The sequence below is a fragment of the Erpetoichthys calabaricus genome, chromosome 3 (genome assembly GCF_900747795.2).
Source record: "Erpetoichthys calabaricus chromosome 3, fErpCal1.3, whole genome shotgun sequence".
NCBI classification, from domain to species: domain Eukaryota; kingdom Metazoa; phylum Chordata; class Cladistia; order Polypteriformes; family Polypteridae; genus Erpetoichthys; species Erpetoichthys calabaricus.
Window position 1 is genome coordinate 24,417,816 of NC_041396.2, and position 16,541 is coordinate 24,434,356.

At 40.0% G+C, this 16,541-nt stretch overlaps 1 protein-coding gene across 6 annotated transcripts in view; it reads right to left on the reverse strand.

Annotated features, from left to right (window-relative positions):
• ppfia4 (PTPRF interacting protein alpha 4) overlaps window positions 1–7,905 on the reverse strand; it is a 505,408-nt gene extending 497,503 nt beyond the window's left edge. For 5 of the 6 annotated variants that reach the window (XM_051924406.1, XM_051924405.1, XM_051924404.1 and 2 more), the window contains exon 1: window positions 6,775–7,905. In XM_051924406.1, the coding sequence (XP_051780366.1) occupies window positions 6,775–7,023 (249 nt within the window). In that variant the 5' untranslated portion in view covers window positions 7,024–7,905. The remainder of the gene's footprint in view (window positions 1–6,774) is intronic. The other variant, XM_051924403.1, reaches the window with a different exon arrangement.
• Window positions 7,906–16,541: the final 8,636 nt, after the last annotated feature.

Sequence of the window (16,541 nt, forward strand, 5' to 3'; positions counted from 1 at the left end):
GTTAGAACATATGGAACTTAATCCTGTGACAAAGCTGTCACTTTACCAGTCAGTCTGTACACCCCGCTTCACACGCTCTAAAGAATGAGATCAGTAGTACATGTGGCTGAAATAAGGTCCATGCACAGGGCTGACAGCATGAGGAGCGTATCAATTTAGGAGGATCTTAAAGTAAAACTACTGCTTATCCAGACAGAGAGTAGTCAGTTCAGATGGCTTTTTCATTAAAACATTAAATTGATTGTGATGAGAATAGGCTATTCAGTACACCATGCTTATCCATCCTATTCATCTAAATTGTTCAAAATAACTTCAAGTTGAGAATAGAAGGTTCCTAAAATCCTGCTCTCCACCAAACTACATGGTCATTTACTGTATTCAGTGTATCTACAGATCTTCGAGCTAAGAAAAACTTATGTTTGTGAGAAAACTGCCCTTAACAAGTTTCCAGCGGTGTCCCTGTGTTTCTTCTTGAACTCATTTTAACATAACGGCTTAGATCCACTGGACCAGTTCTTTTCATAAATTTTAAACACTTTTATCATGTCATCTCTGTAGTACTAGGGTGTTTGTTGGACAGTTATTATCCAGAGATCTTGTACATACATTGTTCTCCTCTCTTGCTAAATGAATCTTAGCCTGAAGAGGTCTATTAATTTGTTACATTTAAGATGTCTCACTTAAAGGGTTTCCAATGTTGTATCTGTCCTGGTGTCTATATAAACACAGGGAACTCCAGTTTCTGTATTACATCTCGCCTGAAGAAGTGGCCTGAGTTGCCTCGAAAGCTTGCATATTGTAATCCTTTTAGTTAGCCAATAAAAGTGGTCATTTTGCTTGGCTTCTCACATCATGTCATCTCTTAATCTGCATTTGCCTAAACTAAAAAGGTTCAACTCCTTCAATCTTTCCTCATAACTCATACCTAGCAGTCCCAAAATCAGCCTACTCACTCTCCTCTAGCCCTACTAACCCAATTGTAATATGGAGACCAAAACTATACAGAAAACCTCAGATGATGACTCACTAGTGCGCACTTCCTTGACGTGTACGCCACACATCGTGACATATGATCTCACATCCTGTTAGCAATCTTAATGGATTCTGTATATACACTGTCTGGATGAGTGATAAGTCCTGACGTCCTTCTCATAAGGTGTACTGTCAAGTTTCAGACCTCCCATTGTGTATTCAAATTTAACATTTCCACTTCTTATGTATAAACATTTACCTACATTAATTTCATCTGCCACAAATATGCTCAAGCCTGTCTATCATGTATGTGTCATGCCCGTGGGCATCTTCCTCATGTAGGGTACCAAGCTTAGCCCACTTGGACAGATTCAGGACATTCTAGAGGCCTTATATCTGTTGGCTACCAAGGAATCGTTATGGAAATACTGTACCTAGGATGACCTGGAGGAGCAGGGTGTTCTGATCATTCAGTTAAGTGTGCTGTCATCATAATCCTAATCAGGAAAAGTGGAAATGTGAAAATAATGACAACTAATCCGATGAATTATTGTAGGATAGTTCATTTTCCTCTAATAGGAAAGCAAACTGCTAAAAAATAATCAAGATTACTGTCAGCTCATACTTTTCAGATATACTTTTAGATAATTTCTCCATTTACGTTTTCCAAACAAGATTTTTTTTTTCCAAAGCCAATTTTTCATTGGCCGTGTGTTTAGGTGTGTGATTGTGTGAGTGGACCCTGAGAGAGAATGGCCTCCTATCTACGGTTGTTTCCTGCTTTGCAACTGGGCTATCGTGTGCCGTTCTGGTCACCACGCTACTCTACAAGAAAGAAATAGCAGCACTTGAAGCTGAGCAGTGGACAGCAACCAAGTGCATCCCAGGACTTACGGACATGTTCTACTATAACAGACTCACAGAATTAAACCTTTTTAGTCTCAAGCAATGGAAACTGTGTGGGAAACTCATCCAGGTTTTTCGAATCCTTAAAGACATTGATAAAGCAGACCCAGAAACATTCTGTCAGGTTAAGGGTGGATCACGTACTCGAGGACATCAGTGGAAATTAGGAGGAAGTGCATTTATGACTGAAGCCAGGAAATACTTCTTCACGCAAAAAATTTGTGGGAATCTGGAACAAACCACCAAGCTGAAACCTTGACAACCTTTAAGAGATATCTGGATGGGATATTGGGACAGCTCAGCTAGTAGCTAAACGAAATAAGCTTGATGGTCTGAATGGCTTCTTTATGTTTGTCAAATTTCTTATGTTCTTGACAACTCTGAATTGAGTGTGGCCTGTGATGGGGTGACACACTGTCTAAGGTACGTTCCCATCTTGTCCCCTAATGTTGCATGTTGCAGTGTTGCATATAGGAGTTCTTCTACAGAAGTAAATCTTCTTCCCTTCAGTCTCAATTTTTAATTTCAGAAGCAAAAAGAAGTCACAGGAAGTGAAATCGGGTGAATATGGGATATGTGAAGCAGCAACCAAATTGTTTTTTGATCAAAACCTCTTTGACTGATAATGTGGTGTGTACAGATGTGCTGTCATGGTGCCTAATGCAGTTTTCTGTGTGCCATTGTACCAGATGATTTTTTATTTTTTTTACAAATACTTTCCCGTAGACACCTCAGCACTTTAGTGTAATGTCACTGATTAACATTTTGTTCATCGGGCAACAAATTCTTAATGAACAAGTCTTTTAATGTTGAAAAAAAAAACACAATCATCATTGTCTCCTGAAAATCAGCCCTGGTGACTTAGAGAAAAAAGACTGCAAAGTCACCTTTGTGGTTGTATACTCAATTGTAGCACGATGTCAATCTATAGACTGATTAATGAGACTTGTAGGCGCACGATACTTAGCAGCATACTCCATAACTACACCATAGTCCTGCGCTATGGATGCTATTCCCTGATTCTGGGTATTTAGGGGACCTCCCTCATACAGTATCCATTTTGGAGCCTTCTCTCCTCTTCATCTCTTTTCTATGTGTCTGTGTGGTCATGGGATCCTAAGAAGTCTCTTAGCTTGCTTATGCTGATTTTCTTGAGTGTTCATTAAAAATATGTATCACACATACAACGAGAGCAGTGAGTTTCTTATGCCATGTCTAGGCGCCCCGTGTAGTGCTCACTCTGCCACTCAAGCAGGGCGCTAATGTAGATTCAACACTCCAAAAAGTGACCACCTCTTTAGAACTGGCTTTTAATTGGCATAATGTGATTTCATCTTTTTCTGAGGAGCATTCTTCTTTTTTGACATATTCAGATTCATCTTTCCAATAAATAAAAAAAATTAATTGAGAATGCCTAATAATGGGATGTTTAGCACAACATACTGTCAGTCATTTTCTTTCCTGCTTATTCCTGTATTTAATAAAATGAGCTAAAGTCTCATGAGGCTTGTGGTTGAGAATATTGCTTACAATGAGCAACAGGTTTCATCCACATTAAAAGAATATTTCAGAAACTAGAAGGCAGTAATGTGGCATTATGAAACTCACACTCAGTGCCAGTGCTAGGTTATTTTGTGCCCTAGGCCAAGCTTATTAGTGTGCCAACTGACTATACAGTAGCTAACCCGTGCAACTGGGGATTCCCCCCCCCCCACTTATGATCTGCGCCCTAGGCAAATGCCTAATTCACCTTAATGGTGGTGCTGGCCCTGCTCATACTTATGTCTAAGTCATTTTATGAGGCAGATAATATGATTCCAGCATCCAGCATTCTGTGTTTAAATTCTGTGCCCAGTCGTCATTTGTGTGAAGTTTACATATTCTCCTTATGTCCATGTGGATTTTCCATTCTGTATTCCTGTTTCATTTCCCAAAGATGTGAGTGCTAGACTGGCAAATTGACCAATATAGTGTGCCCTGTGATGTGGTGGAAGCCCATCTGAGGGTCAGTTCCTAAATTGTGCCCAGTATTGTTAGGATAGCCTCTGGTCAGTCTATGATATAAATTGTATTTAACAGGTTTGAGAATATTATGTTATGTTATGTTATGTCCAACAAGTCAAGTCAGGTTGGGGTGCATGCACTGGTACAGCACGTTGCCGCACCACTACACGACGAAACAGCTCGGGATCCCGGTTGGCAACCCCCCAGGCAGACACGCGGTCCATTCCCACAGTCTGGAAATGACCCTCTATCTGCCGCAGCCAGGTGTTACGTGGGCAACCCCTTGGCCTGGTCCAGCCACATGGGTCCCCAACAATGAGGATCTTACGAAATGGATCACCCTCTGGGAAACGCGCCACATGGCCGTAGTGCCATAACTGATGCTCCCTCACAATGCAGGTAATGTGCCTCATTCAGGACTCCATGAGCAACCACTCATTCGACACAAAGTCAAACCAATGGTACCCAAGGATTTTCCGGAGAGACACAGTATCAAAGGAGTCCAGTCTTTGCCTCAGGTCACAGGATAGCATCCATGTCTCACAATCATATAGCACTACAGGAAGCACCAGGACTCTAAAGACTTGGACCTTCGTCCTTTTGTAGAGATATTGGGCACACCACACACCCCTTTCAGGCGACCTCATGACCCCCCATGCTCTCCCAATCCGTCTACTGACTTCATAGGAAGAGTCACCAGAGACATGAATGTCACTGCCAAGGTAAGTAAACCTCTCAACAAGGTCGACACTCTCTCCGCAAACAGACACACTGCAGATGGCCGTGCCCAAGATGTCATGAAAGGCCTGATCTTGGTTTTTATTCAGGACGCTCACAAGCCCAGACACTCAGACTCCTCACTCAGTCTCTCGAGCACCCCGATCAGAGCCTCCATTGACTCTGTAAAGATCACAGCATCATCAGCAAAGTCAAGATCCGTGAATCTTTCTTCATCAACAGATGCCCCACACTTTGTCCAACAAAGCAGCAGATACTATGAGAGACTTCACCCAATGACCAGGGGGGCAACACTTCTAAACTGAAGCCATACTGTAATAAAACATGTACAAGAAAGCATACTTGTAATCATTCCTGAAGTAGGATGCATCATTAGTGATTATATTGGAAGATAATGTGGGTGGGAGGGACAGCGCTTATCCAAGACATATTCACAGTAATGGAATGATTTAAAACAAAAATATGGATCAGTCACATATTCTGACTCTCACAAAATTGGTCTAGCATTCTGAGCATCCAGAGAGCAGTCTGGTGACTTGAATACATAGGAGTTGGCCTTATACAGTACCAGACCATGAAATGATCTGACTGCATCCTCAACCAGACATCAATCTGTTTAATATCCGGAACATTTAGAGATCATTGTAATATCTCAGCCGTGTAGTTTTCCAATCTAGCATTCCGGTGATACACATATCAGTCTATTATCATTACAATCAAGAGATTTACCAAGCATTCACTTTATCTGTAGGTCAATTTCATTCTTGTATCACCTTGATTATCAGCTTGACAATTTTGGGATCAATCTATCATCTTGTCTACGAACAGATCCATCAGTCTCGGTACTCAAAAGAAACAAAAATTAGTCTAGTACCACTGCCATTGACAATTTAATTAACACATCATGCATCCTGAAAATATGGAGCTCAGTCAAGTACTTTGACTAATATTAGATCTAATCAAACATGTACACCACCTATAGACCAATTTATCTCCCCTGCCATTTATCAGCATAGCACTTTTGACAATTTGGAGTATAGTTTAGCATCCTGTCTTATGAAGAAATCCATCAGTCTAGTGATCTGGCTGTGCAGAAATCAATGTATCATCCTGGCGAACCTAGCACTCTGACATTTTGGAGAACAATCTAGCATCCCATCTTATGAAGAAATCCATCAGTTCTGTATCCTGACCATACAGAAATTGGTCTATTGTCCTTGTCGCCTTATAGACAATTTGGACAACAATCTAACATCCCATCTTATGAAGAAATAAATCAGTCCTGTGTACCGACAATGCAGAAATCAATCTATCGTCCTGTACACCCCAGCACTCTGACATTTTGGAGAACAATCTCGCATCGCATCTTATGAAGAACTCCATCAGTCCGGTGACCTGACCGTATAAAAATATGTCTATCATCCTGGCCACCAACAGGTAAAAGATTGGTGCCCTGAACATGAATGAATCAGTACATTCTGCTCACCTACGAATCAACTTACCATCCTGACCATATAATTATCCAATCAGACGTCTTGACAATATGGAGGTCAATCTGCTGTTTTGACACTGGAGAGATTGGTCTAGCTTCTTGACTGCCAATAAATCATCCTGAATATCTATAGATCACTTTAACACCCAGACAAATGAGGTGTCAGCCTAGCATACTGGCAATTTAGGGATCGGTAAGGATTCCAGATGATCAATGAATTAGTTCAGCATGCTTTATCACTAGGTCAGTTGAGCTCCCTGACCATCTATAAGTTTGACAATACGTACAAATCAGCTTATTCTTATTGTTTGCCCAGACATAATCACAATATGTCATGCAGCACATTGACCATAAGCATGTCTGAGTATGCATACTTTTATTTTCTTAATAACCTCAACCAACACTAAAATTAGAGATTTGCAATTCTTGAACCGAACACCTAAATACATCTAAAGAGAATACGAAAGAAAGAATCAGTGCTTCATAATTATTAACTATTACTGAAAGGTTTTAGAAGATAAAAAAGAGCCATAATAGGTGAGTTTAAAGTGTTGGAAGCATCCATAACCTTCGCTTCAAGCCAAAAGAAACGAGACTGTACCACCTTCTGTAGAGAATGTTGGAGTTGGCCGTCTGTCAGGGTGGGCCATCCCTCGACTTACCTGAGGCAGCGCCGAGCTGATCTGTCTCTGCAGCTGGTCCCGTTCGTGCACCACCTCTTGCAGTTTACCCTGAGTCTGTGACAGGGTCTCCTGGCTCTCTCGAAGCGTCTCCAACAGCTTATCCCGCTCGTCCAGCATGTTGACCATCAGCTGCTCGAAATTCGAATCCGAGTCCGAGCCATTCTGCGAGCCTCTCTGAGAACCCAGAGGGTCCCCTTCGTTTATCGTCGGCATCACTTCGCACATCATGATTGCACAGATTCGGGGATTGTCTTGTTCTGATCAATTAACAGTGTATTTTATCTACGATCAGAAGAACACATCCGGCAAGGTCAGATTAATTCAGCACAAGGGTGCAAACTACGCTGCTGGTAGCCGGCACATCAGGTTTTATGTTGTTTTTCTTCTGTTAAATACGAACAGCGTGACGTCCAAAGTTTTGTACGTTATTTTTGGAATAAATTCTCCAAATTCCTAAGGCAACTCTTTCTCCGCATTAGAAAATGCATACGGCGCTGCACGAGCAGAGATGCTCTGGATGGAAATATTGCTGATTACTTCATCCTACCCCACAAACTCATACCGGCTTTTAATCCAGCGCTCCGTCCGGATGTTCGTTTATTCCACTGACTTGTAACTGAAGTGATGGGGGAAGAGAGAAAGAGAGAGGGAAAGAATAGGGAGCCAGAAGGAGGGAGGAGAGAGAGAGAGAGAGAGAGAGAGAGAGAGAGAGAGAGAGAGAGAGAGAGAGAGAGAGAGAGAGATGGAGAGACGACCAAACCCAAGATCCTGGGTGCTATCGGCAGCTCTTCGTGCGTTCTTACGGAAGACATTCATCTTCTTCAAATCGAAATACACATGACAGCAGCGCAGCTTGTCTCATTTTCTTGTGGAGTCCCACCCATCACCACCAAAGGAAAAAATAATACAGGCTTTGCTTCTTCCAAGCTGTAACGGCTCTTTCCCTTCGTCCCTCTTGCTCGGCTGCCGCTGTTGCTGTAATCGTCGCTTGCGGAGACAGCTGTAACGCGCCGATACACCAAGCCAGTTACGCCCCTTTCCTTCTACGACCTGATAATGCCAGCTACCCCCTACGCAACCTGCGCAGCTCTCTGCCTGGCGGAGGAACCCCGTTTACACCAACCCACTGACCCACACTGGCGCTGGAACAGAGACAGCACTCTGGGATGCCACCCCCCGAGCAAGCAATAGAAATCATTAAAGTAAGATCACGGTGAGATGTGCAGTAAATCGATAACTTAGTAATTAAGAGTTGCTTCCTTCAATTCTAAATGCTACCGGACTGGATTTAAGACGCCGAATACAGCAGAATGCACTTACAGCCTAACAATTTTTAGAAATATGCAGATGTGCATTTTAAGGTAAATTATGACGGGATGTTTTAATACGCACGTATACACTTTGTATTCTTTTTCTAATGCAAAAAATACATAAAAAATTTTAATGTTTCTTGCATTTAATGCTTAATTACGAGACCTGAATGCAGCCAACTTCCTACAAAAAAAGAAAGATTGAATAAAAAAACGTGATCATGTCATTTATTAAATTAGACAACAGTGTATTTACACGTGCATAAACCAATCGCAAGATGTAACCGTGTAATCGGGGAGGTTTCCTTGCATAATCGAGGTATGCGTCCGTTTGGGGCCCCGTGACCAATGTGGGGCGGGGGAGGGTGGGATCACAAAAAGCGGAATCGACGGGTGGGGAATGTCCATAAGGTATAATGCTTATAGTCCCAAGCAGACTCGACATTGCGTGGGGCATAGCTAGGAATTTATTTAGGCATGGGAGGTAAGCAAGAAAACGAATCATAATTATAATCCCGCGATCCGTCGGTTGGAACTTTTGCAAAATAACACAAAATGCACAAAAGGTGCGCTGCTTATAGTCCAAAAAAAGACCACGGTCAGGAGTGTAGCTATTAATTAATTTCGGTAAGGGTGGTGAGAAAGTACACTTATCATAATCAAAGTCCCGTCTATGATCAATCATTTATAAATAATATTTTAAAAAAATTTGAATATTGGGACATAACAAGATAGTGGGTTTGATTTCTGGAAAAGAACTAGGCCTGAATGACAGGATACAATTTCCCGAGCCAAAGCAAGGACGCCAACACCGAAGATTTTTTAATTGGCGCCGCATCACAGATTCGGATTTAGAGTTCTGAGCGCCCGGAGTGCATTTAGCGGGATTGAAAAAGTTATTTTACTCGAATAACAGATGCCTGAAAACAGACAGGGACACAGATTTTACAGAGTACAATTATAACACCGTGTAAAATCTTAAAAATATTACACTACACTGAGCTGCGTGGTTCCTCGTAGAACCTTTCCTTGACAAAGAGCCATTTCATTCCGTGAAAGGTTTTTTACATTTGAATTTGGGTTCTTTCGACTTTGAAAAGGTTCCTAATATGTGAATAATGCAGAAGTCTTCAATGTATAGTGGGATACTATCAGAATACTAATAGATTAAGAAAACCTGAATTTAGGCTGTATTACTGGACGCTACAAGAGTCCTTTTAAATAAAGGCTTTTTCTGGATCTTTCATTTGGAATGTTCTTTTGAGAACCAAAAATGGTTCCCGTCTTTCATTACTCTGAAGAACCACTTCTGCACCTTTACTTTAAAGACTGTATGAGGAGAAAATGATGGGGACAAAACAGATCTAATCTGTTATATAGTGCCTTTCATATCTATCTATCTATCTATCTATCTATCTATCTATCTATCTATCTATCTATCTATCTATCTATCTATCTATCTATCTATCTATTGTATAGTGCCTTTCATATCTAATTATCTTTAGTTGGATAAGTCTTTTTCTGTATCCTTCACATGGATTGTTCTACTAATGGTTTCCCTGCGGCACCATTCTGAAGAGCCATTTTGGCACCTGTATTTTTAAGGGTGTTTGTAAGTGTTATATGCTATGCAAGTCCATTTTTAAGAATCGTAAAGAGATCTGAGCAACACTTTAAAACTTTAATTAAACTGTACAGCTATCTGTATATTTAAATAATAGCTTGTAATCCAAAGCTACTTAGTATATGGGAGCTGGGTCACACATATTCACTTAAACTAAAAAGAATCTTTTCAGCATGATGTCAGAAGTGTTGAAAGCCTACTCCAGCGAGCAAAGGAATCGGACCCGATCGCGTTACTAACCGCTGTCCATCCATCCATTCATCCATCCGTCCGTCCATCCATCCATCCATCCACCCATCCATTACCCAACCCGGTATATTCTAACTACAGGGTCACGGGGGTCTGCTGGAGCCAATCCCAGCCAACACAGGGCGCAAGGCAGGAAACAAACCCTGGGCAGGGCGCCAGCCCACCGCAGGCTAACCGCTGTCTGAATACGATAAAGTGTCCCGTTTTTAATAACGATGAACGACTTGTCTTAAGGTAAATTAAATCGAATGTTATTTAATCGGATAACAGCTGCCTGAAACAAGATCGGAACGCAGATTATTGCACAGTGTATTTATACGCGTTACATACTATATAAGCATTTTATTATTACGCATGATTCTATATACTAATAATCTTTGAATTAAAATGTATGTGTATTTATATTATAATTTACAGTCCAATACTATTTCACCTGCTGGAGGGTATCCGGAACCCGGGACACACCAATTTTGTTAAACTAAGAAGAATTTGTTTGGGATGACACCAGTATAAGTGCAGTAAACCCACACTGACAAGCAAAGGATTCGAGACCGATCGCAGGGCTAAGCACTGCGCAAACCTTTAATAAAGTCATCTATTTAAATAAAGATGAACAACGTGCCTTAAAAGGTTAGGGCAAAACTGGCCTTTGCAGGAGAAAGAATCAACAGCCTCGCCTCGTCAATGACTAGGAATTAAAGTCCTTAAACGCTACATCATTATTCGTGGTTATTAGACAGTTATTAAAATGTTTTATTCCAGATCCAAGCATTAAGAGATACTAGGATGAAATAAAAACATGTGCGATTCAAAAAAACGTATCGCTGTTTGCTCAAGAAACATTCGGGAGGTAAAAGTCTGAAATTCACCAGAGATTGAGCGGCGCCCTCCACTGGTGAAAGAAAGACATGTCAACATTTTTCAACTAAAAGATCCGTGGGCAGCTTACTGGCAAGCATCTCTTTGTGAAAGAATTTTACATTCTTTGAAGGTTTTTGCTTAGAACTAATTTATTAATTTAGTTAATTTTCATGTTTCTATTATGGCTGGTTTCCTTTAAATTTCAGAAACTATTGGTACATGTACTGACAAGTACTTAAATGGTTACCAACACACACACACATTTTATATAGTGTATTTTTACTGTATTACTCTTTCCATGTTATTATAGTGTCACAGTGACCGCCTGGTCTCCCTAATAAAGGCTATGCTATTTGCACAGATGATTGAAAATCTTTTTTATGTCGACTACAAAGGCTCGGCCTGCTTTGGTAGAGCCAAAGCCAGAGTTACGGGGTGCAATTCAAGTGTTAGTGGAGAGATGAACAAAGGCAAGTACTGTGAGTTCAAACCACAATAAAGCATCATAACATGAGATTTGGAGGAATGTTACTTGTTCCAGGTTTTACTAAACATATCCAGCGTACAGAAACCAACATTACATGCCACAATACCTCCGCAAATCTTAGGTCACACCTGTCTGTGGAGGTCTTCTTTGGTCATGGCACTTGATATGTCCAAAGAATTATTAATGGATGACAGTGTGGAACTGGATGTGTGGGGGCTTATGTGTGTCCTACTACATAGAGCCAGTTCCCCATCAAAAAAAGTATGGAGGCAAGTATGGGCTCTGGTCGCCACAAACCTGAAATGGAAGAACCAGCATGAAAACATAAATGTATGATCTATTATGTTGGTAGGTGTTTATCATGATCATTTATCATATACGTTACATATGCATATTTCATTGGGAAAAGAAAAATGACTTAATAGGCATCTTATTCAGATGTTTCATGTGCTATTTACAGTAGGTCAGTATTCTAACAAAGAATGTAAATTGGTCATACTCATTATCCATCTTACGAAAATGAAGCCAAAGAACATTTTAATCAGTGATAAACCCAAACTACAATGAATCTGAACACAAGTCATTAGAGCTCTCACATTAAAGACCAGCTCCTGTAATGAAAAGGTTATCTTTCCCAATATCCTCTGGGGATGTTGCTTATTGCAGCTGCAAGAAGATCATTTAGCTAAGTGTTGATCCAGAATTTAATGAGCTGCATTATTCTTCCAACCTGCATCCCTCAAACAATTATTTATGCAGAATAGTTTTAAAATGAATTTTTGAATTTCGTAATATATATATATATATATATATATATATATATATATATATATATATATATATATATATATATATATATAGTCATATGAAAAAGTTTGGTAACCCCTCTCTCCCTGCATAATAATTTACTTTCAAGAAAAAAGATAACAGTGGTATGTCTTTCATTTCCTAGGAACATCTGAGTATCTTTTCCGAACAAAGATTTTTAGTGACGCAGTATTTAGTTGTATGAAATTAAATCAAATGTGAAAAACTGTGTGCACAAATGTGGGTCCCCTTGTACTTTTGCTGATTTGAATGCCTGTCACTGCTCAATGCTGATTACATACAACACCAAATTGGTTGGATGAGCTTGTTAAGCCTTGAACTTCATAGACAGGTGTGTCCAGTCATGAGATATAAAGGTATTTAAGGTGGTCAATTACAAGTTGTGCTTCCCTTTGACTCTCCTGTGAAGAGTTACAGCATGGGAACCTCAAAGCATCCCTTGAAAGATCTGAAAACAAAGATTGTTCAGTCTCATGGTTTAGGGGAAGGCTACAAAAAGCCATCTCAGAGGTTTAAACTGTCAGTTTCAACTGTAAGGAATGGAATCAGGAAATGGAAGGCCACAGGCACAGTTGCTGTTAAACCCAGCAGATCTGGCAGGCCAAGAGAAGTACAGGAGCGGCATATGAGCAGGATTGTGAGAATGGTTACAGACAACCCACAGATCACCTCCAAAGACCTGCAAGAACATCTTGATGCAGATGGTGTATCTGTACATCGTTCTACAATTCAGCACAATTTGCACAAAGAACATCTGTATGGCAGGGTGATGAGAAAGAATATCATCGAAAATCTATGGGATGATTTGAAGCAGGCTGTCCATGCTAGGCAGCCGTCACATTTAACTGGAGAGATTTTGTATTGAAGAATGGTCAAAAATACCTCCATCCAGAATCAACACACTCATCACAGGCTATAGGAGGACAGCGTCTAGAGGCCGTTAGATTTGCAAGGAGGCTCAACTAAGTATTGATGTCATATCTCTGTTGGGGTGCCCAAATTTATTCACCTAATTTTGTTATGATGCATATTGCATATTTTCTGTTAATCCAATACTTAATGGCAGAGGCCTGTGCAGTCTCTGTACGGTCCAGGTATCGCCTCATGCTGCCAGTAGTGACACTGACCATAAACAAATGCAAAACTAGTAAAAAACCAGATTAGGAGGGAAAAATGTCAGTGGCCTCCCTCCACTTGTTAAACCATTCCTGTTTTGGGGGTCCTCTCATTGTTGCCCCTCTAGTGCCCCTGTTGTCAATTTTATTAACACCAAAGCAGCTGAAACTGATTAACAAGCCCCTCTGCCGTCTCTACATTTCAGTTTATTTTCTGACGATTTCAATAGTTTCTAGAACCACAGGCTCTTTACAGCACGGGTTTACACAGCTAGTGTACATATATATATAAATATATATATATACAGTATACTGTATACATACAGTATATATATTTATATGTATATATATATATATATATATATATGTGTGTGTGTGTGTGTATTTATATAGTATGTAGTGTATATATATGCCATACATTCAAAAAGTATTGAGACAGACCTTTTCACTTATACTTTGTAATGTTGCAGCCTTAAATTAAAATTGTTTAAATTAATTTTTTCACTCATCAACCAACACTCAATGCTCCAGAATAACAAAGCAAAAATATGATTTCAGAATATTTTTCAAATTTATTAAAAATAAAAATCTGAAATATCGTATTCACATAGGTGTTCAATCCCTTTGTTATGACACTTTGTGTTATGAGACAATTGTGTCTCAGATGCATTATATGAATATATATTATTGTTCATCATTGAGGTGTTGCTACACCTTGTTTGGAGTCCACCAGTGGTTAATAAGGGAACAGCCCTGTCTATAGAAGGTTGCATAGCTGAGCAAAGACTGAGCCATGATGTCGAAGAAATTGACTGCACAGCTTAGAGAGAGGATTGTGTCAAGGCACCGATCTGGAGACTGCTACAAGAAAATTTACACATAGCACTAAATGCTCCAAAGAGCCCGGCAACCTCTATAATTTTAAATGGAATAAGTTTAGAACAACAAGGACTCTACCTAAAGCTGGCTGCCCTGCCAAACTGAGCAATCAGGAGAGAAGGGCCTTGATAAGAGGGGCGACATTATGGTTATTCTGGCTGAGCTCCAGAGAATCTGTTGGGAGATGGGAGAAACTTCCAGAAGGACAGTCACCATTGCAATGCCCTTAATCGGGGCTTTATGGCAGAGTGGGAAGATGACATATGAAAGCCCATTTGGTGTTTGCAAAAAGGTACCTAAAGGAGTCTCAGACTATGAGAAACAAGATTCTCTCGTCTAACGAAACCAAGATTAAACGGTATTGTCATAATTCCAAGTGACATGTCTGAGGGAAACCACTCACGACCTGTGAAATACCATTCTAATCATGGATTGTTTATCAGTAGCACGGACTGAGAGACTAGACTGGGAAAGCTGAATGGAGCAAAGAACAAACATACCCTTAATGAAACCTTACTCTACAGCACTCTGGACCTCAGACTGGGTTGAATATTCACCTTCCAAAAACGACAATGACCCTAAGCACAAAACAAAGACAACACAGCAGTGGTTGTGGGTTACCTGTGTGAATGTTCTTGAACCACCCAGACTCGAACCCAATTGACCATCTCTGGAGAGACCCCTGCAAACAGCTGTCCATTGACCATCTCCAACTAACCTGACAGAGCTTGAGAAGATCTGAAGACGATCTTAACTTGTCTTTCTTTTCATACAACTCTACTGGAGTTCCTTTATGCCAGGGGCGCCCAACTCCAGTCCTGGAGTGCTGCAGTGGCTGCAGGTTTTCATCCTAACCCTTTTTTTAATGAGTGATCTGTTTTTGCTGCTAATTAAGTTCTTTTGAATTAATTTTAATTGACTTGGTTTTTAAGAAATGTTTCCCTGAATTTCTTCATCGTTCCTCTGAATTGCTTCATTTCTTACCTTAAATGGCACCCAAACAGAAGTGAAATGTGTAGTGAGTGAGCCAACAGAAGACCACCTAGGTCAGGGCCTCAAACTCCAACCAATTTCACTCCAACCAGTTGGTTAATGAGGCATTGATTCTTGTCGTTAATTAAACCCGTTCTTTAATTCTGTGGCTTGTTGCTGCTCTTGTTGTGCAATAGCAGACATTTCCGAAATTGTGGATTTTCTCTTTTCTAAGAGCAGATCACCATTCCTGAGACCTTTACCTTGTTTTATTTTCAGATATTGTATGATGGTCATAGTTTGCTGGTCCTGTTTTGGCTCATTTTGTGTCTCAATATTGTTTGGCTGCTAAAAAGAAACAACTGAGTGGACTGAGTCTTCAAGAGCAAGTCAAATAAAATGAATTAAAAAAAAAAAAAGTTAATTAGCAGCAAAAACAGGCCACTAATTAAGAAAAGGGTTAGAATGAAAACCTGTAGCCACTGCGGCCCTCCAGGACTGGAGTTGGGCACCCTTGCTTTATGCCAATGGGAATATTCAGTATGTGTGCAAAATGCTTATCTGTGACTGTAACTGCAGTCAGAAGTTTTTCTTCCTTTTTAATTTTCTACCTTTTTTTGTCATTTTGTTGTATGTTTCAGACCATATTGTGTGTGTACAGTATGTGTATCTATCTGTCTATTAAATAGTGACATTCTATTTATCTGTTTTTTTTGACATTTTGAAGAGCACTTTGATCTACGTTTCGTTTATGGAAATGTGCAACAGAAACAAATGTTGTTGTAATGCATACATTTTTTTATCCAGTGTATTGAATTGTTAAATGAAAAGCAGAATATGTTGAACTATTTGTGAACACATCTAGAACTGCTAATTGTGGAGCTAATTTAAATTAATATTGTTATTTAAGACAAGGTAAATAAACAGCATCAATTAATTGTTTTTTGACTATACTTAATTGCTTATTCATTGCCATGAATCAAGTGACCATTCATACAATCCTTTCAGAAATCGTCGTATACTTGTGGCACACTCCAAAAACTGATTTGTCTAAGCTTTACTGAAGTTTAAACTAAGCATTTTCGCTGGCTGTGATATACCTCAGGAATCTATTCCCGGTTTTAAATGATAATGATTTTGTTTTATTAACTGAACTAGATATGCCACACGTCTAAGATGGGTTGAAATCTAACTAATCAAGGTAACCTCAGCCTTAACATTTGCAGTGCACCATACAATGCATATGTGACATATGGCCATCTTAACAGTATCATAGGCCCCTGGGCAAAGTAGTTCACTTTTAAGAGCAAAACAGAAACATATATAGACATCAGAAACGTCGTGGGCCCCTGGTCACTGCCCATAAATTAAGACAGCCCTGTCATATGTCTTTGATAGATAGATAGATAGATAGATAGATA